Source organism: Styela clava, chromosome 11 (genome assembly GCF_964204865.1).
Source record: "Styela clava chromosome 11, kaStyClav1.hap1.2, whole genome shotgun sequence".
Taxonomy (NCBI): Eukaryota; Metazoa; Chordata; class Ascidiacea; order Stolidobranchia; family Styelidae; genus Styela; species Styela clava.
Genome location: NC_135260.1, coordinates 7,630,605 through 7,652,276, shown reverse-complemented (window position 1 = coordinate 7,652,276; position 21,672 = coordinate 7,630,605). Strand labels below are relative to the sequence as shown.

At 37.3% G+C, this 21,672-nt stretch overlaps 2 protein-coding genes across 2 annotated transcripts in view; both read right to left on the bottom strand.

The window, feature by feature from the left end:
• LOC120347323 (phosphoglucomutase-1-like) overlaps positions 1-21,672 on the bottom strand; it is a 147,263-nt gene that overhangs the window by 103,054 nt on the left and 22,537 nt on the right. The gene's annotated exons all lie outside the window — the stretch shown is intronic.
• Positions 82-9,706, bottom strand: LOC120347338 (D-aspartate oxidase-like). Its single transcript, XM_039417264.2, has 5 exons — positions 9,226-9,706; positions 8,784-8,980; positions 1,726-1,951; positions 894-1,042; positions 82-574 (listed from the first exon to the last, which is right to left on the bottom strand). The coding sequence occupies exons 1-5, from the start codon at positions 9,369-9,371 to the stop codon at positions 159-161; spliced, it is 1,134 nt and encodes a 377-aa protein (XP_039273198.2). The 5' UTR covers positions 9,372-9,706; the 3' UTR covers positions 82-158.

Genomic DNA, 21,672 nt, shown 5'->3' with positions numbered 1-21,672 from the left:
GCTAGTGCGCTCTTGTTACAAAGAATTTTAAAAGCATTTCTGATTAAAGTTAATTTATTTTTAATATAGAGCTCTTAACAATATAGTAATCACACATATGTATTTAAATTACTAAAATAAATAACACACCAATGCAACATTGCGATTTGCGCACAATTTCATAGCTTCGATTTGCTGCTTGTGAGACTCTCAGCCAACTTGACAACCTCGAGAGCACAGCCCCAATGTTGCAAAATACCTTTGGCACCATGTCCGTAATTATGTATAATCGGAACAGAATCATTTCCTCTCGAAGATCGCAGTGTTTGGCGATCTAATTCTACCCTCGGTCCACCATACCGACCTGGACGAATTCCAACGCTCTCTCCAATAATTTCAGAATTTCGAATTTGCGGATTTAAAGCGCAACAACGACGTAAGATGTCTTCCTTGTCAAAATGGTTTATGCTGGTTTCACGGCGACCTTTTTGATACACTGATCCAAGAGCAACTCGGCCAGGTTTTGGACAAATGAACGTATGTCCCCCATACCGTAGATCCGTGGTTGCACTTGGTTTCACCAACAGGTATTGACCTGAAACCAACAATTCGGTAATAAGATATGTTCTTATGAAATAAATAAGGCAATTTGTGTGATTAAAGTCATTCAAAGAGTAAAAAAGTCTTCATGTAATATGTGAGATCTACAGAGTAGACATCACACACCATAGGTGGTTTAGGATGCCTATGCCAAATTCTAAAGATATATTATAAGCCATATTTCATACCTAATTTAATAGTACATAAGAGTAAATCAGGGCATTGATGATGAATTAGATAGATTTTTTCCAAGCCTAACATATATTTACAATATATTTATGCAATATACCAAAAAATCACTTTAAATTTTAAACCTCGTATTGGAATCATGTTCCCATCCGGAACCAGATATTCGGATCCCAATCCAGAGCAATTGACAATAAAATGAAAGTCTTCAAGTTTGAGTAATTCGGAAAAACTGCTCACTCTCCTCTGTATGAAGTTCACGCTTGAGATATCTCCTCTATCAAAAAAGAAATACAATTATATTAGTATTAACCAATTGGTACTAACCAATAAGGAGGCAATTAATTTTGTTCGCCTACTTTACAACGAGTGGTGTTAAGGGACGGAAGCCTATGAACATGGGTTATATTTACTTGGCCAACACAGACAGTCCCTGAACTTGTCGTAATATAACTAAAATAAGGAAAATCGGAATAAAATTATGACCTGGCCCAAACCTGGTACGCATATTACGGGAGTACCTTATATTCATGGTTATCACTAAAAACAGAGTACATTGTATATATTTATGACATGGTGCTCAAATATAAGCTGATGTAGAGTTACAAATTGGGTATAACATTGCGTTTACGTCACCAAATAACTTTTTACAAATATTCAAGAAATTCGAATAAAATCTTGAGGACTTTTGGGTTTCCAAATGCCTATTGCGTCCAGAATTCGATTTTTGGACTTATCCCAAAACAAGCCAACTCGTTTCAGATGCATCTGGAACAACTATTCCGATATTCAACATGGAGTGTTAACCAGACGAAAGGTTCGCCATGACGCCATACTGTATTAATGAGCCATCTTAACCCTTTCCTCTCCGCCGGGATAAATATAAAATTCATATATGATGGAAATCACCATTGTATGATTATAGTTACCAACAGGCAACAAATTGAAAAACTATTTTACCTGGCGGCCATAAGTTCAAGTTCTTTTTTCAACCACGGAAGATATGAGTGATTGTCAATAACCCAAGTTCCCGCTTTGTAGACGACTAGGTCACTAGGTTCAATATCATCCCTCTCAAAAATATATTTCAATCCATCGCTGTCGATACCCAGCGAACTTTTTTCATGTTCGCTGATTTTCATGAAATAAGCGAAAGTGTCCATTGTTGGTCCACCGGGAAATACATCTGTAGTACAACACAATTCATAAGTCTTCTAGCACAGTGGTTCCCAAACTTTTTTTTTCGCTACCCCAATTTTCATAAAATCAAAGCATACAGATACTCGCGACCCCACAACAAAAACGTTGAGCGACTTCGAAAATCAGTATATCAGTTTCAATTGTACCTGTATATCGACTGAAAGTGGACGTTGACGGTGAACATTGGCCCAAAAAATATACGAACAAGTCTCGCCAATGCGCCGGAAAAACGGGGAAACATCAGAAATTTGAAGAAACATGGCATCGTATTTAAAACAACGGTAAAATTCCCTAGGTTCAGAATTATAACGGTTCTTTGGCGAAACATACACGGACTTGATAAAATGTGGAAAATGGAACCGTACGATACTTAGGAAATAGCAAGATCGCTTCTAAATATGCATAAATTTAAAATCCTATTTAGTATATTCCAGCAGTGTCTTTAATATTGTTAGTTCAATGTTAACATATTACCGATTGCTCTATTATTAATTCGAAAGTAAAGCAGAGCATGAAAGTAAAATGGGAAAAAACGTGTACGGAATAGCATCTTTTGAGTGCCTTAATTATGCTAAAACTTGTTAGGTTTTGTGTTTGACTGATGCTCGAATCTAGGTATGGAACGTCTAACTACGTAATATTGCAAAACAAAAATGTTCACTTTAATGTGGAGGAGATGTGGACAAAACATGTAGCCTACTCGTAGTTAACAAAGCGCTTTCGCAGCTTTTCGAAATAATAGGTGTAATTACTCAGCCAAGACACCGCGTGGCAAACAATACCATACTTGTCAAACAGGGACGCAGCCAGGGGGTGGTTTTGGTGATCCCCCCCCGCTTTATAGCAATTTTCATAGCCTGAAACTTTTTTTAAATCAGCAAGACTCATGAAAGAACACGTTTTCCGGCGTTCGACTGTTTCGATCATACTATGCCCTGTTGTCAAACACCTAGTTAAGGGCCAATCGCCGAGTACAGCAACTTTGCTTTGTTTATTCGATAACCAAGCGGCTACGCTAGTTCAAATTAACAAACCAACATAATTTCTAGCAGACAGATAAGTCTTCGGTCTCCGACCGATATTCTCGTATTGGCACCTTGGAAAGGTTAGGCACCACATGGAATTTTTACCAAGCAATTTTGGCTCCGTTTGGACAATAAATGGTCGAGTTATTGCTGAGAAATACGAAGTCAGGAATTTTTACGAAACTTGCCGAGTGCCGACCAAAACTAATTTCAACTTTCAAATCCTAGTCACATGTGTGCGCATGTTTGATAAAAATTAGGCGATCCAGGATCGTCACGGGGTCGCGACCCACAGTTTGGGAACCACTGTGAATCTAGCAGAATATAGTACAATGAACTTATGTCACTATGCGTGAGCTGTGTTAACAGGAAACGCTTTATATATATATATAACACATAACTTCCGAAACGCGGAAAATAACGCCAATCGCGATCAGTGTTCCCTCTAAGAAACTTTCACACTGCGCAAATGTTGGTTTTACTGAGCAAGACTATTTTAGCGCTGAGCAGAATCCTAAACTATTCCAACTTTGTGAAATGTTACAATAGTAGCCTATTATTTATTATCGGAATGCGAAAAAGCACACATTAAATTTAAATAGCTTCTTCTTGTTTTCCTGCTTTTCCAACGTTTATACACTTTGTTCATGTTTGTTGTGTTTTATTGCTAAATCAAGCGACAATCATACAAAGTACAATACCTAATGTACAATCTCAACATTTATGTTGTTGAAATATCATTGCTTTCATCAACAATCAGGGTATGAAATTTTGTTTGTCTTGCGCTTAGTAAAATTTCTTTGCTGGCGACAAATTCTATGCTCTTCAAAAATTCGGAGCCGTAATTTTTGTTTCAACATGAATGTGGCAATTTAGTCTATTTTGACACACGACTATTTATCACCTCGCGACAATATTGATGAATTCAGCTTAACACGTGGTAGAACACTATCTATGTGAGGCTTTATTTCAAAACTTCACTCTCTTCAGCGGTTGATTTTGCGGTGAGAAATTTCGAACAACCTCCTCTTGCTTCCACGTTTCGCTTTTGAGTTAATGCATCTAGTGCAGTGGTTCCCAACCTTTCTACCCTCGCGGACCGGTTAAATTAAATAAAATGTATTCGCGGACCGGCAAAAAGGTGGAACATAAAATAATAACATATACTTGCATAACAACATGAAGTGATGGGCACCGATTTCGCGTAAAAAATACACCAAGAAAAACCTCACATAAAAAACATGTACATGCCATATCATGTACAAACACAATTACCTCGAGCGAGAATTTGCTGCTGTTTCGTTGCCAATACAAGATTGCAAACGAGGCATAAAAAATGATTTTGCAACACCTAGCTCTGCAATGGCTCACAGTCTATTTCTTTGCTTCGTTTTAGTTAAAGCTAACAATGATAAAGTTTTTTTCGTACAAGTAACTGGTTGAATATTTGGACAACAGTTTGATTGTTCGATTACCTAGCGATGAGCATTCGTTATCGAGAGAGCTCAAATATTGTAACAGTGATTCTTTTTTAAATCTGGACCGTAAACTAGTGGTTTCATTATATAGTAGGTCGGGGTAATTCGGACACCCGGGGTATGATGGACAGGCAAAGTAAAATCCGTCTAATAGCGACACCTCGCGCTTTATCATCGCTTGAAAGGCATCGGGTTATAGAGTGACACCTTGTGAACAATTCCGCCGCAAAAATTTGCATGCTTCGATGCACAGCTGGCAGCGTGGTTCTTTTTCGGAAGAGGTGTAATTTTGCGGGGCGAAAAAACGACGTTTTATAAGGTTCCAACTTTGCGAGGAGGAATTTTTTCTGAAACATGTAAGTTAGCTCTGATTTTTATTGTTTATCTGGTCGAAGTGGATTAATTAGATAACATACATCCGTCAGTAAACTGCCACTGCTTAATTTGAGTAGGTATGATCAACTGAAAGGTGGGGTGGGTTTTGAGCTGGGGGGAGGGGATGTTTTTTTATTATTTAGCCTTGTGAAAATAATAATGGACCTTCGTCTTTGAGAGTTGAATATAATTATTCATTTATATTTTATACTCTTTTGCCACACAGGATAAATGCACTCTCATTGCCATAAATATTTCCATGGCTACTAGCAGGTAGTCCTGGTGTAAAATTCCATCTTACCCCATTCACTTTTTTTTTAACAGACAATTGAAAATATGCCAAGAAATTATAAAAGAACTACTTCTAGAGGTAGTTGGAATACAGAAAATATGGAAACTGCAGTTAAAGAAGTTATAAAAGGAGGGAAAATTAAGTCAATAGCTCTAGCATACAATGTGCCAAGAACAACTCTTTCTCGTCATGTGTCAGGAAAGCTACGAAAACCGACTGGGTCAAATCATCTGGGCAAATGCTCCGTATTGGGGGATAAAAATGAACTTTATCTAATAAACCACATATTGGAGTTTGAAAGGCGTGGTTTCCCATTAACTGTCAATGATATCAGAAAACTCGCATATGAATTTGCGATCATCAATGATTTGCCCCACAGATTCTCAAAAGAAACTAAAATGGCAGGGATGGACTGGTGGGGTGGATTTCGCAAAAGGCACAATGACCTACTCACAATTCGTAAGCCACAGTCACTTTCAATTCAGCGAGCAGTTCATCTCAATAGGCCAATTGTCAACAAATTTTTTGATTTATTAGAGAGCACCATGCTGGAAAATTCTGTGTTTGGAGATCCTTCTCGAATTTATAATGCAGACGAGACAGGTTTGAGTTTAGTGCCTGGAGTAAAAAATATTGTTGGCCTCAAAGGTTCAAGGTATTCGAGTCAAATAACAAGTGGTGAGCGTGGACTATCTCAGACAGTTGTCATGGCTGTAAACGCTGTAGGTGATTATGTTCCACCAATGGTTATATACAAAGGTAAACGGGTTAATCCTCTTCTGCAGCAAGGTATGCCACCTGGCACTGTTGTCAAGTATAGTGAGTCCGGCTATATGAACAAAGAAATATTTTTGGATTGGATCCAGCATTTCAATGCTAACAAAAAGATATCATCTGAAAAAGTTGTACTAATACTAGATGAACATGGCTCACACACGCGTAGCATCGAAGTGCTGGATTTTGCAGCCAACAACAACATTGAAATTGTCAGTTTGCCCCCACATACAAGTCATTATCTGCAACCTTTGGATAAACTTCATTTTAAACCCTTGAAGGACTATTATAAGGAAGCTGTGCGAGTTCACATGAGGAACAATCCGGGGGTTGGTTTGACCAGATTCAATTTCCCAACTCTTTTTTGTGAAGCGTACATGAAAATATGTACTCTGAAAAATGCTGTTTTGGCATTCAAAGCAACAGGTATTTATCCATTGGACAAAGATCAGATTCCAGAGCATGCTTATGCTCCTGCTGAAACCACTGATGTTTCTGGTATTGTGATGGATTCATCACCTTCTACAAGTGGTATAGTACCAGTAAATGAAGAAGTTCCTGTTAATGAGAGATCATTTGATGATATTCAGCCTTACCCAAAAGTGTCTCGTAAAAGCAAGCCACCACGAAAGAAGTCTATCGAAACAGGGTCCAGAGTTCTTACTAGCAAAAATTATAGAAAAGAACTTTCAGCACTTAATGAAGCCAGCAACTCAGGAAATCATAGTTCAGGTCAGTCAAGTTCAGGTCAAAGCACACAAGTGAAGAAGTTGCTTAAGAAAAAAGTGAAAGTGGTAGGAAGAGAATTATTAGAAAATATTTGTGGTATTTGTGAGGGAAATTTTTTTGATGATGAGGAGGAAGAAGGTTGGATTCAATGTGAAATTTGTCAAAAATGGTTCCATGATATTTGTGCTGGGGTATACGGAAAGTTTGTAGTGAGGTTCAAATGTAATGATTGTAACTAACAGAATTTATTGTAGAGCAGCTAGTCAACATTGCATTTCTTTTCACCATTCGTTTTCTAGAAAGGTTCAATGATATTTAATATGAAACATTTATGATGTCGAATATTGAATTGATGTGTATATATTACTTTCTGATGTGATGTTTGTGTTTTGCTTAATTTTGCCATTCTAATTTAAGGTAATATAAAGCAATCATTGTTGTGTTTTACTGAAATAGGCCTCATTCATTTATTTGGACTTGAAAATTATTAGTTTGAATAAAAGTTGGTAATTTCATCATGATGTACATTCTCGCTCTAGCATCTCATCTCCAGGGGTAAGATGAACACCACAATAAATTTAATGAAAAAATTTTTTAAAAAAAAAAAAATTGTTTCTTAGAGGTCTAGGCACTGAGTGAAGACTTATGAGCAGACTTTGGGCTTATTCTGTTGTGTGACCGTATTACCCACGAAGTGGCTAACTTACCCCCATATTTTTTTAGGCCAAAATCGTACGTAACTTCCTATTGGTTGCCATGGTAACGATGAAGTTTTGCGGCAAATTTGCTGGGAGTTAGGCGCATCAAACCCACATGGAACGATTTTATTGGCGGTGTTACTAGGAAAGTTATTCTAAATTATATGTTAGCGGGTCCGACTTCCCCCGACCTACTATATCATCCCTCGGCATTTGATCGATGCCCCAGACAAATGAATTTATATTACAATGATAAAGTAGTTTCTAACTTGGCACCAGGGGGTCAAAATCCTGCTGTGCATCACCTAGAAAAGATCTTAATGTTGTTGTTGCGCGTCTCATGACCACCTGCTGGGCCGCAACAAGTTCATATCTTGCTGGTTCCCAAGGCATACTCTGTAATATTATACAATTCTTGACTGTTTTCTAGTTTAAACAAAGAAATGTTCATAACCTTATATTTGAATGGTAATATTAATGAAGAACGGAGGAAGCACGCAGAACGGAAAAAGCACGCATGCTGATTTCCAGGTTTATGAATCTTGCGAGATTTGACGGAGCGATTTTGCGATGAATCGGAAACGAAAAGTGTGATCACACGGCGCCAAGACTTGCCAGGCGATTAATACCGCCCTCACCAAACAGTAATATGACGGCGGAAGAGAAATGCGTAATAAACCAACGTAAATCCGTCCTTTCGGATTCAAGCGATCGAAACGGCAGAAAATCAATAAAACGAAATTTCTCACTGAACGGCAAAATAGCTTCGTGGACCGGCACCGGCGGTTGGGAACCACTGATCTAGTGCGTCAATATGCCTTTTCTGATTTGGATGGCGTCTTAGATAGTCAACTTCCCATCCAAGATTTGCCTTTTCCAAATCACTATTAGGTGCCACTTCCCGACAAATTTTGCAGATTATCAGATTCCTTAACGCGGAACAGCGATAAATTTGCGTCACCGGCATACAGAAATTAAAGTACTTGAGCGTGACATACACGTGTGTGACTTCACAATGACCAGTGGTCACCAAAATACGCGTTAAACATAGAACGAGCATTCTAGTTAAGCGTTAATAAATATGACATATAAAATATGAGCCACGCTTTGATAACGAAATGTTGCAACTGCGTAGTAGCAATTGCGCAGCTTAGAGGGAACGAACCTTGGTCGCGATGCACATAGCCTATTTCTTACGTCTTAGTCGTACGTCTAAATCTAAACCAATAACGGGTTCGCGTAAACCCGCTTAATCCAAACACTGGATACAAGCTTAGGTCAAAGAGAGGTTTTGCATCAGCAAATACATACTTTTCTCTGCTTAGGAAAATGGCGATATATCTAGTAGTTATAAATATATATATAAATGAAACTTCTACATTGCTTATATTATATGATATCTGATGGATTCGTAAACTGGTGACTAGCATTTTTACCGCACACACACCTTGTTCTGGCGAACCCTGCTTTCTGTCGTATGTGAGGTACGCTGGCATTGCACTCAATCCAATTTCAGCAGCGAGTTGTGGCGATTGACTTATTATATTTGCAAAATGACTTGCAGTTGCTTTCGTAAACCTGGAGGTATCGGCACTGTCCAATTCGTCCAAAGAACGGAGACTGAGTATTCCGAAACCATGATTGCTTAAATGTAAAGTAATACATTTTACTTCAGTGAGATGGATTTCGATTTTTATAATATCACAGATGTGAACATCCCGCTGTTTAAAGGCTGAATTAGAATTTCACCATGGCACAAAATATGGAAACTTAGCCGTCCCTAATATTAGCTTTGGGTACGGTATCAATACCGCTTGCAGACGGCAATAATTGCTATAATCAAATAAAGTCTACATTGCGAAACGTAATTCAAAAAGTTATCATCTCACCTCGTCGTGTTAGGTGTACCTTCTTCGTATACTACAGTAACTCTACTTGATGGATAATTTTTCGCTAAACAATATGCACTTGAAAGCCCAGAAATACCCGCACCAAGCACGCAAAATGACAGCGGCGCAGAATGTAGGTTAGCCATTCGTACGAACCTTACGAGGTGTTTTCATAAACCAAGCGACCGTATCTGTATGCGTAACTCGCAGAGCTTGCCTCTTCGGTTGACTAAATTATACGAATGACTATCATGCCGCACGACGAGGCCGTTTATCTTTCAGTTTCGTAGCGCACATAAAATAACTACCTGAAAATGATTTTAAAATGTTCCTTAGAAATTTAGTAACAAACATTGCCTTGTTCCCACTTCCAAAAGTTGCACGTTTTACGGAAAAGACGCTTTTACTACAATAAATATGTGTTACCATCTGTCCTATATTCTCTGCTTTTCCGGTATCATTGGCCAATCAATGCAGACTTCAAATTTGTCAGCTGTATTTGGATTCCCCCCCGTGGTCGGATGAATATCAGACGTACTTCTGCTCGCTCTTGCGTTGAGTTGAGTAGCCTTTCCATAGTCTTTTTCAGTTATTAGTAGTTCAGTTATTCTAAGAAGGTGTTAAAAAAGTATAAGTAAGATATTGAACACACACATAAATAGCAATTTAAGTTGAACACTAGCTCATAAGACGTTGTTAAATAGGTGCGGTGCGGTAACTCCAGAGAGGGCTAGACCTAGAATAATATGTCACAAACAACGATATTTTCTGGCTTGCATGAAAGGTTTATGTTTAATTTAATGACTATTCAGCAGACTTATACTACTATATAGGCAACGTCATATTTGAAAATAAAAATTAATGGCTGTTTCTGTAATGCACGGTCGTGTGAAAGAGAGGAAAATGATCAATTTTACTATTGTCGGTTGGTCTAAATCTAAATTCATAGAGCGACAAGAACCTGGGAAGCAATGATAAGTTATGCCGGAGTGGAAAGAAAGTAGCATTGGAAGCGATTGAGAGGTGAGAAATCAAGTTGTAGACAGACAGTTGATGTATTAAAATATAGGGACCTCCAGAAGTATGCGCACCAAGATGGCGCACAACGTGAACATAGTATGTGTGTAGCCTACCGGTTAGGATTCAGGTTGGGCGACATCTTGGTGCGCATACTTCAGGACCACCCAATATAGTCCATAGGGCATTTCAGACTGTGATCTATCGAAATTCAGTGTAGATATAGTCTAGTATCGGTATGCAAACACTGCATGACTGTAGTACATCCAATGAGCATAAGTTCATTGAGGTATCAGATAAAACGCATTATGTATTAAAGGTATTAGTCAGTATTTAGGGTATTTTCACACTCATGCTGTTCTAAATATAATTTTCTTCCTCATTTTAGATACTGACTCCAAAAGAAAACGGCAATGTTCCACCAATCCAACCTAACGCAGGCTCTAATCCCTGCTGCTATCAGTGCTATAAAATGGATCGAACAAGAAGTCTTGAAGCGTAAAGGCATATGAGAATCATAACAGTTGCTAACAGCTTAGATGGGCTATTCATAATGAAATACTTTCGCCTTTTTCTGCAATTGGAACTGCCCACCAAACTCATGTTGGAGACTTCATTGAGTTTTTCAATTCATTTATTTCTCAACAATGAAGATCTTTTGAGGTTAACGAGGCATTGATAACTAAAGCTGAGGAATTTATGTGTTCACTGTATGAAGAGGATATGAAGAATGTAAATGATACATCTTTTTAACACTGGCAAACATGGATTATACTTTCCACCCAACAATGATTCACTGAGGAAGCATGTGGGGCAAGAAACAAGCAAGCTCATGGCAAATTACCAGCCAGGGCTTCATCATTGTTGCTTAGAACCAAGGCCAATTATTTTCCCACCTATCGGCCGTAGATGTGTTCTTGATAAGGGTGTTTTGCGGGTTAAATTGATGAATCTACTTCTAGCCCCCAAATCAGTTCTTGAGTTGGCAAACTTGCCAAAATCAACCGAAATTGCACAGATTTTTGTTTTTATATTGACTGCAATGACCACAGTACACTTATAGAGAACAAGAGAGCTATGCTTAAATATAAGGACACTTAGAATAAAACGAAATATATTATCATCAATTCACCGAAAACCATAGGGTACTCTACGCCCCCGATAATCATATGCGGTACGGTAACTTACCAGTATCTGATATTCGTTTGCGGAAAGGTACTTCCTTGTTATATAAAAACTCAATTCCTTTCCTCTTATCAAATAAAAAAATGATAGGCTACAAAATTTATGTTGATTACATCAGAACTGTAACGAAAAGATGAGAGCGTAATTCACAGAGGTACGGTACGGTACCTTACCAGTATCAGTTACCTTACTGCAATAGTAAGATCGCGAAAGGAATGCTTTTCGTACCTGCAGGCTTGATTACGCAACCGCTCAAAATACGTTTCAAAACAGTGTTCCCATGAGTAAATTTTAGAACAGCGAAATTTTGAATGAAATATCAGATCTCATATGATTCATCGGAAATTTAGAAACAAATTGAAGTAATAGCTATCTGGAAAAAAATCGAACTTTATCCACTGAAAATTTCAAAGCAATTGGTCCAGTATTCGAAGAGAAAAGCGATTTCAAAGAGAAAAATAATACCAACAACACCATCATAATATTGAAACGATCGTTATGTACACTGACGTGTCCAAAAAGTCGATTTTCGAGATAATGAATTTTGAAAACAATTCAGAGGAAAGTGAATTAGATATTATATATATATAGATATATTAGATATAATATAGAGACGGGATACATGTGCAAGACCTTACTGGCCCAAGACACAGATGTGGACATGCACCCCAACAAGTATAACTGCAGTTTAGGACTGCTGCGTTATAGAAGGAAAACAGACATGAAATATACAAATAAAACTCTTGTACAAGTACAATACACAGGAAAAAGAGGTACGGCACCACGATGATATGTACAATAGGCAGTTTATGGCACGTTCATGTCCCAGGTTTCGATGTGAAGGAATGGAAATAGAGTATAAATCGCATTTTTGTGTTTTTGGACACGTAGTGGACATAACGATCGTTTCAATATTATGTTGTTGTTGTTCTTGTTCTTTGACACGTTTTTAAAAAGTCGCTTTTCTCTTCGAATACTGGACCAATTGCTTTGAAATTTTCAGTGGTTAAAGATTAATTTTTTCGCTAGAAGGCTATTACTTTTGTTTATTCTTAAATTTTATATGAATCCTATGAGATATGATATTTCATACAAAATTTCGCGGTATTTATTTTTACTCATGGGAACACTGTTTTACACTTATTTCAAGCGGTTTCGCGATCGATTGTCTTGCTCAGTACTACAGCTACTGTAGGTCGGTACTGGTAAGTTGCCATACCGGTGCCGTAACGCAGTGAAATTACCTTCCGCGGTATTACTAATGCTGCAATGCAAGTTTTATAGCCTATCGTATGCGGAACGGAATATCAGACCTGCAGTAATGCAAGCGTTGTAGCACTTGTAGCCTACTATATTTGTTTATTTTGATGAGAGTCTACTGGAAACAACAAAAAATTTGAAAGGGAAGAATTGTTCTGTGATCAATTATCTGTCCTAAAGTGTAAACAACATAAAATTTGCAAGGGAATAACTGTTCTGTGATCAATTACCGTATATGGCCTACAGTGTACAGGTAAGATGCTGGCTGACTGCTAACCGGTACTGGTAGCTCAGTACGTAAGTACGATACTGGTACTGGTGCCGGTACCGGTGTCTTACCACAATGAAATTACCGTAACTTATTCTTTCACGGTCCTACCAGTGCAGTAATGCAAGCGTTGTAGCACTTGTAGCCTACTATATTTGTTTATTTTGATGAGAGTCTACTGGAAACAACATAAAATTTGAAAGGGAAGAATTGTTCTGTGATCAATTATCTGTCCTAAAGTGTAAACAACATAAAATTTGCAAGGGAACAACTGTTCTGTGATCAATTACCGTATATGGCCTACAGTGTACAGGTAAGATGCTGCCTGACTGCTAACTCAGTACCGCTTGACACGTTTTTAAAAAGTCGCCTTTCTCTTCGAATACTGGACCAATTGCTTTGAAATTTTTAGTGGTTAAAGATAAAAATTTTCTCCAGAAGGCTATTACTTTTTTTTTCGCTATGACGTCATCAAAATTATGTGACTCTACGTGTCCATATATTTGAGCATAGCTCTCTTGTTTTACAAAGGATTGTACGAAACAAGTAAAAATTTGTTCGAGACATGAACTTGCCAAAAACCAACGTCGGGTGGGACCACGACACAAAAAGATTAGGTTCTTAGAAGGTAAACAATAAACGACATATGTAAAAATTCTTTGACACAGTTCTTTCACACAGTTGTTAATCATAAGTTGTATGCGACAAAAGAAATGAGAACAATAGAGTCTGGCATAAAATGCAGGTCAATTTCGTAGGTGCTATTTTGTGGAATTTATTGTCACCACGTCTCAGCATGATAAATTTAAATTTGTATAAGATGATCTTTTCATTAGCGACAATCCAACGAAGTAAGTGTACAAAGCTAATAAACCATAAAAATACGCAGGAACTAGAGACAATAGATCAGTGGGTTGCCCGAGACTTGTTTCCTGAGCAATGGGAGTTGGTTACACGTAGTAGTTTTTCACTTTTGAACAAATCTGCGACACCATCTCTCCGACCTCTACCAAAAGTCATTCTCAAGAACTGATTACAGACACTTTGATTTTTTGCTGTAATACCTTTTTGACGATGCATCCAAGTTTGTATGCAATATCGTATATGACTTTCTATTAATGAGTGGTATAATGTTAACAGGCATGACTTATCAAGGTTTTTATTGACTTTTAAAATAGCTCCGAGTGCTGTCCTTGTTTTAGATAGTACCAATTGTGAGTGGTATTTCCATGACAATTTGTCATCGAGTAAAACACCCTGAAAATCGTGCCCTGAAAATCATGTACTTGGTCTTTTCCGCATTTACTGTTAGTTTGTTTGCAGTTAGCCAAGATTGAATATTAGTAAAGTCAGCATCAGCATTAGCTTTTTCAATAAAGTCTGGTAAATTTTTCCCTTGTAGGAAAGGGTTGGTGTCGTCAGCAAATAGGATAGCATCGGAGTTCTTGAGTGATTTAGGGAAGTCATTAATCATAATTAAGAAAAATATAGACCCCATACGTGACCCTTGAGGGGCCCCAATTGTTAAGTCGCAGTATTTACTTGGAGAGTGCCCGTCATAAACTAACTAACACTTGTTTGCAATCAGCCAGGTAATTGCGGAACCACGAAAGGCAGTGGCCTCTAACATCTATGTGGTAGAGTTTGGAAAGCAAAATATGATGGTCAATGCAATCAAAAGCTTTCGATAGATCAAGAAATAGCTCGAGAGTATAATGGCCTTTTTTAAATCCACCCAGTATTTTACTTGTAAGTAGAGACGTAGCATGCGAAGTGGTATGTCCCTTGCAAAAACCAAATTGTTGATGGTAGAAAAAACTCTTTTGTTCTAGAAAGTTAACTAATCTATTGTACATTACTTTTTCTAAAATTTTTGAAAAAGACTGCAGTAAGCTAATCGGTCTATAGTTTTTGACATTTTTCATGTCTCCGCCTTTGTGAAGCGGTACAACTTTAGCGATTTTAAGTTCATCAATAAATTGTCCCGATTGCAAAGAAGATTAAAAACATGAGCTAGAGAGAGCATGCAGTTCCACGGCATTGCTCTGATAACCTTAATAGGGATTCCATCAAGACCACAGCTAATTTTAGGTCTAAAAGCTCAAATAATAGCTTGTATTTCTGTGCCTGTTACGGGTGATAGAAACATCGAAGAGTTACTTGATTTTGCCCATGTATTTCATGAAGTTACCGTCAATATCATTAGTAAATTTATCAAACATTTGCTTTCCTATCGTAGAAAAATGTTCATTGAAATGATCGGCTATCAATACAGGATCACACGTTTCCTTATTTCCCCCAACAAATACTTTTGACAGTTTAGATTTGCATCGACCTATCAGGGTATTCATTGTTTGCCACGATTTTTTCAGATCGTTCTTAGTTTTACCCAAGAGCTATCTGTAGTAAGAATGCTTTTTGGCCAATATCATTTTTTTATAAGTTTTCTTGTTTTCCAAGTATTCATTCCTAGAACATTGCGATTTATTGATAAGGGCTAATTTGTAATGTTTCTGTTTTTTCTTGTGAAGTTTTGATAATTCTTTATCAAACCACCTTTTGTTTGAGGAAATTTGAGGAAAACAGCGATTAAAAACTGGCATAACATGGCAAGAATATTTTCTAAAGGCATCGTTGGGGTCTGACTCTTCATACACTACAGAAAAATCAATACATTCTAATGACGTCCTAAAATCAGTCATATTGGTCGGATTAAATGGTCGAGAAAAACTGTTTTCTTCGTTTTTAAGTGTTTTTTGTTCTATCGACATGCACTGCATTACAGGTAGATGATCAGAGATTGCATCGGTTAGAATAGCGCTGACAGGTTTTCGATCGTATATGTTTGTCCATATATGATCGAGAATTGTCGCGCTGTTTTCAGTTATTCTGGTCGGTTTGGTTACAGTGGGATAAAAAGAATATTGGTTCATCAACTCAGTCAATTCGTTGACGAAACGGTGCGAGGTGTCCATCAGGTCGTAATTAAGATCACCCATATATACTTTGTCTTGATAGTGAGGGCAAAACAGTGTTCGTGAGATTAAAGAAAATCTTTATTTCTAAAATTATCAGACAGTGGGGATCTCTAATATACAAGCCTACTCCACCACCTTTATGCTTTCTTCTTGCATTTGAAATTAATCTGTAATCACGTAAATTTATATGTGCGCCAACTTGGTCGGGTCTAAGCCAAGTTTCGTTCACCGCAATTATATCGGGTAGACTAGTCATTGATTCTAACAAAACTTCCAGTTTGGCAAAAATTTTTGGGTTTGCAAGTGAACGCACATTTGCGCACATTGTGAAAAGATAACCATTTTGCTTTGAGCTTGGACAAATCTTTTCAATATCGTTTGTACTTATATATTGCCAAGTGCATAGACCTGAGGCTATTTCGTCCTGGTCGTCGTCGATGATATCAGAGTCAAAAAGGTCATTCAAAGCTAATGGGTCTAGGGTGCTTACCCCACTTGGAATAGGAGCTATTTTAAATAAATTAATCACTTCTAATCTTGATAACTGCCAGAACGGAAGGTTGCTATTAAGACAGCATCTACAGCACCAGGGAACACAGTCGGGTACCTTTTCTAATCTCTCGCATTCACTTTGGGATAACCCACTGCATTTTAAATGGATCCAATGTGAACAGTGCAAAAAATACTGTATTCGTTATCTTTTACAATTTTACTACAACCATGGCATGATAAAGCATTATTATTATTTTTTCTAGTCACTCATTAATTCATACTTTCTGATAGACTATTTAACCGGTGTACTACGATGCTAGTATACGCTTATGGGATTGCTAGTTATGCGCATATCTAGCTGACACAATTCCTATGTTAAACATCTATATCGTTGCACTAATTTAAGACTCAGTTTAATTTTACTATATCATCAATTGATTTAAATACTCTTTCTCCTTTATACTCCTAAATACTCCTTTTGCCATTGAATGTTCCATATATCTCGCCATTCATCGTCCATACATTGTCGAAAGATAGTCGTTATCGGGCTTCAATAATAAGATGCGGCGTCATTCGGTTAGAGATTCTGTGATGGAAAGGCCGGTTCCGCGGAGTCTTTTTTTAGCAGCATAAAGTTGGTGTTGACGATCAAATTTAACAATGATCGGTACATTTCCTTTAGAGTCCTTTGGTAGAATATGTGTTGTGTCAATATCCCCAAATTAAACCGGGTATTTGAGTTTTAGACTTGTATTAAGGGTTCTCGCCACAAACATCTCAAATCTCTGATACGGTTTAGACGGCGGAATGTTCTTACATCCGTGGAGGATGAGGCAGTTCTGTCTACCGTATTGCTCGAGGTTGTCTATTTTTATCTCATTTTCTTTGGATCTTCTATCAATTTCCTCAACTAACGATTTTATTACATCAATTTCGGATGCCAATTGCTTTAGTTCTTCTATTAAGGAATGGGATGATGTAGAATAAATGTTAAAATACATGCCTTTTATTAAATGACTGTTAGCCGAGGGTTGGAGGTAGTAGATGACATAGATTATAGAAGATGCTCCGCTTCTTTGCTTTGATTTAGGAGATTGACTTGCCTCCGTCAGAAATCTGTCTTCGAGAGATTTCTGTTTCATTTGAATGGTGTCCAGGTTTTGCAGAATGCTGGTGTCTATAGAAACTGAACTAATTCCGTGTACTTTTGCCATTTTATTGGGTGTAGACTGACTGGCTATAGAACGTTAAATGGCGAAATCGACGATATGCTGATACAGTATTAAGATAACAAAGTCAGGTAGACTAGCGGCGCTTTAGCAACTCATTAATTGTACCAGCGAGAGAAGAGAAAATACGTCCGTCTCTCAACCCGTCAACTCTATTAGGGTATCTATTGTGGGTTTGCGAACCATCTTCAGAAAAAAGTCGCAAAATAATCACAACTTGGCCACCAATTAGTAACGAACACTGAAACTTACATATTGGACACGAAATAGACCTATAGATCATTTGTTAAATTGTTGTGTTTGTATTATTAGTATTCTCCTTGTTGTTGTATTTTTGTTTTAAAAAAAATCTCTTTTCCCTTTCGACTATTGGACCAATTGCTTTTTTGTTAAAGATTGTTGTTACCGCTAGAACAATGCTATTTATTTTATTCATTTCAAAAAAATTTCGGTTTTATGGGATTCGTTTTCAGTCGGAAGTTTGGTGGCGACATCATCAAAATTAAGAATGACGCTTTATGAGGGGGTTCCGCAATCGCATTTTGGCGATCTAGTTGTCAGGAAAGTTGGCGTTTCCTGAAGATAGACTACTAGGTAGGTACGAGTAAAATTTTAAACTCCAGTTGTGTCTCAAATCATCTGATATTTTGATTCACGTTGAGACTAGACGCATGGATCTTCATCGCCACACTCCTCTAGCACATATGAAAATCATATAACGCTATTTCGGACCTGTAAACAGATGAACAATTCTAGTTTTTTTTACTGTTAGCCGTGCCAAGCACGTCATATCTCTAACATTTTGTCTTTCGTGTACATATAGAATTGGTCTTTTGTTTCAGATGGAACACCAATTTCAATATTATTTTTTGTAGAACCCGAAAAAATAATCGAGGCTTGTTTAGTAAAGTGGTGCACAAAAAAGTAAACTAACAAAGAAGGAACAAAAAAAAATTTGAATTTAGACTGCAAAGCTGACATCTTTCTTTACACTATATATTAAAACATGATATCCTCGTACCAAGTTAAAGCCAATCTCAGTCATCAGAAGTATATGCAGATGAAATAAATTCCACCATGCTTTCTTCAAAATCAAATTATGACGTAGTCTCACAGGCAGGCCTGCCTAGCACAGTAATAGAAATAAACAGCTTCAGTATCGCTATCGAAATACCTGCAAAAGATGGTAATGTGAGGGACCAATGTTATGGTGCTGAAAATATTCTATCTGCAAAAGATGAAATAAATCACAATGTCAAAAATGTTCGTAAAAGTTGTCTTTTTACTGTTGGATGTGATTATTTTTGATGGGTAATACATATACGTGGTTTTTTATTGTTTTTATATTTTAAATGACACATATGGGGGCACCAGAGTATTCAGTGCTTATAGGGCACCAAAGGGGCATAATCCGCCTCTGACTATGACTCTCGCCGCGCGAAAGCGGTTCGAGCTATTTCTCGACGATCTGCAATAAATATGCTTGATGAGTAATGGACCTTTCCCCGAGCATCGACTTCCTTGTTTACTTCGTGACATTGGCCAATCAGCAAGATGTAAAAAGTGACCTAACTATGCTCCCTTTTCGCATCCGCTCAGACACTTTTTTCACTCAGACAGATTTTCAGTAGAGGTCGTGAAGACGTAAACATCACCTCGTTTACGCGTTTTTGAACTATATTCGTTGGTTTTCAGCTGTGTTTCGGAAATTTAAATATAAATCAGATAATTCAATGATCACTCTGTCTTTTTAGAAGTTTCAATTCAATTGCAGTAATAAAAATTAGTGTAGCAATAGCTGTGATAGACTAGGCTAAAAAAATTTACTGGTACTTTTGAAAAACAGATTGTTGTATGCGATGAATCATAATGATGGTTTGAAACAAATACCCCATTTTACAGGAGCCAACTCGCGAAATAACTCTTAAAATAAGTCCCGAAAATTTTGCAATAGTAAAGTATAGGAAGAATTTTTCGGGGGTCAAAGGTCGGGGTAAGGTCCATGATGAAAACTATTCCTTTATAGAATTGAAAACCACTTAAAATACCGTGTTCTGCGGTGGGATAGTGCAATGCGCCAGATTTCGGATATTTATTGGCCACCATGCGAACTCATCGATCGTTGTACTAGTACTATATTGTTGTTGACCCCTTGTATGGGAAAACGGCTTTTCTCGGCAACTAATGCACTAACCGGTTTCTAAATTCCAATACTTGAATATATTAAAACTTAGGGCAGATATCAGTTTTACATTTTTTTAATTTTCCTTAGTACCGCGGGCCGATTTGATGTCTTTTTTCAATTTATTGGAAGATATATTGAACAACGTGACACGAAGTGAACCTATGGAACCTCTCCATCAAATATTTACCTGTTTTATTTCAAATCACGGGGGGCCAGGGCATTTAATAACGGGAACGCGTTATTCCGCTTGTCCGGCTATATTTCAGAAAACTCGCTGCTCCGCTTAGGCATTACCTGATGCGCGACCTTCTTGTTCTGCTAATTTTGATGGGCAGTTATCAACTACCAGACCAAATCCGAGACAAATGTTAAGAAACATGGGACGCTGCTGAAAGTCAATTCACACTTTTCAGAGTTGAATGCTAATGGGGAAGGTCTCGCCAATGAGATAAAATCCACTCATTCCTGAAACACACGAACTAACAAAAACTGTTGTATTATTCCCAACATTACAATTAGGGTTAGTTCGGATACCTATAATTTTTATTATCTGGATGACGGATAATAATAATTTAAGCTCTGTAATCGTACCGATGTACAACGGAATAATAAAATGAAACATTTTTCGAAAATATTGTGTCCTAATTGTCTTTCATCGCCACCGCGAAGTTATTTTCTTCTATTTTAATCATATGTGAAGAATTATATTATTTCTACTTCATAGTTGAATTTGTTGAAAGTTTCTTTTTGTGTCTGGAGCCTCTTTTCTCATTTTGATCATTTCTGATCCTTCGCACCTTTCTATCAATTGCAATGAAATTTATTATTGTATTGTATATTATTTAGTGTTCTATATTATTTTGTGATTTCCTGCACGACGAAATAAACTTTGTGAATATATACCATAAGAGCATACATATAAATGAAATCATGGAAACAAAAAATCATGCATTTCGATTTTATTTCAGTGGGAGAAGTATCCCAAAAAAATATAATATAGGGGAGGGGGGGGGGGGAGAACAAAGTCCGTGAAGTGTATAAGAAAATACTAGTTTTGAAAATTAAATTTTGAACGAAATTTTTAATGACAAAGCGTAATGATGATTTTGAAAAAAAAAACGAACTAGTCAGAAATTTCTTCTAATTTGAAAACTTCACTTATTTAACATTTCACTGTAAATATTCTCACGTTTGTACTATTTAGGCCACGACTTGCAATCTTTTTCCATCCGAATACCCTTTAATTAACAGAGCCAAAACAATGCTGCACCAGTTTTTGAAAACTTCACTTACCACCCTAAATGAGTAAATGAAAAACATGACACGATGCAAAGTCTGTTAAATTAAACTTTGCATCTTGCAAACAAAGAGAGTTCCCTGGAAACCATGAATGTAATAACAGCACTTCCATCTCTTTTCAAATTTTTCGGTCGGATTTTACAAGCTAATTTTGTTTTCATCGCCGATCGTTTTCTTCCGCGTCGGGTGATTATTTGGGGAATTAAATTCGGCACAGTTTTAATTTGCTAAGAAGTTACATCTCGTGAAAAGTTACCCTTGTTGTAAATTCAGTAAATACAATTATTACGATATTTTGGCGATACAAAAGGCGCCTAAAATAGAGTTTTGCTTTATCTATCACTGGCTCATAAATCAAGTGTCGTGGTATTTTCGTTAGCATTTACTTCCTTATATTCCGTTAAAAATGTGTGTTTCAGAACTACTCTCTTAACGTTAGATAGATACGACGATAGATAACATACTGCGGCCATTTTAGTTCCGGGCGAAACCAATTATCGGCGTTGTATACCGTCGAGACTGAACCCGACTTTT

Excerpts from the sequence above, each read along its gene's own strand:
- LOC120347338 (XM_039417264.2), bottom strand. The coding sequence starts at position 9,371 with ATGGCTAACCTACATTCTGCGCCGCTGTCATTTTGCGTGCTTGGTGCG. Across the intron at positions 8,981-9,225 it reads GGTACACCTAACACGACGAG|CAATCATGGTTTCGGAATAC; the intron begins GTGAGATGATAA and ends TTTACATTTAAG. Across the intron at positions 1,952-8,783 it reads GCAGGGTTCGCCAGAACAAG|ATGTATTTCCCGGTGGACCA; the intron begins GTGTGTGTGCGG and ends GTTGTACTACAG.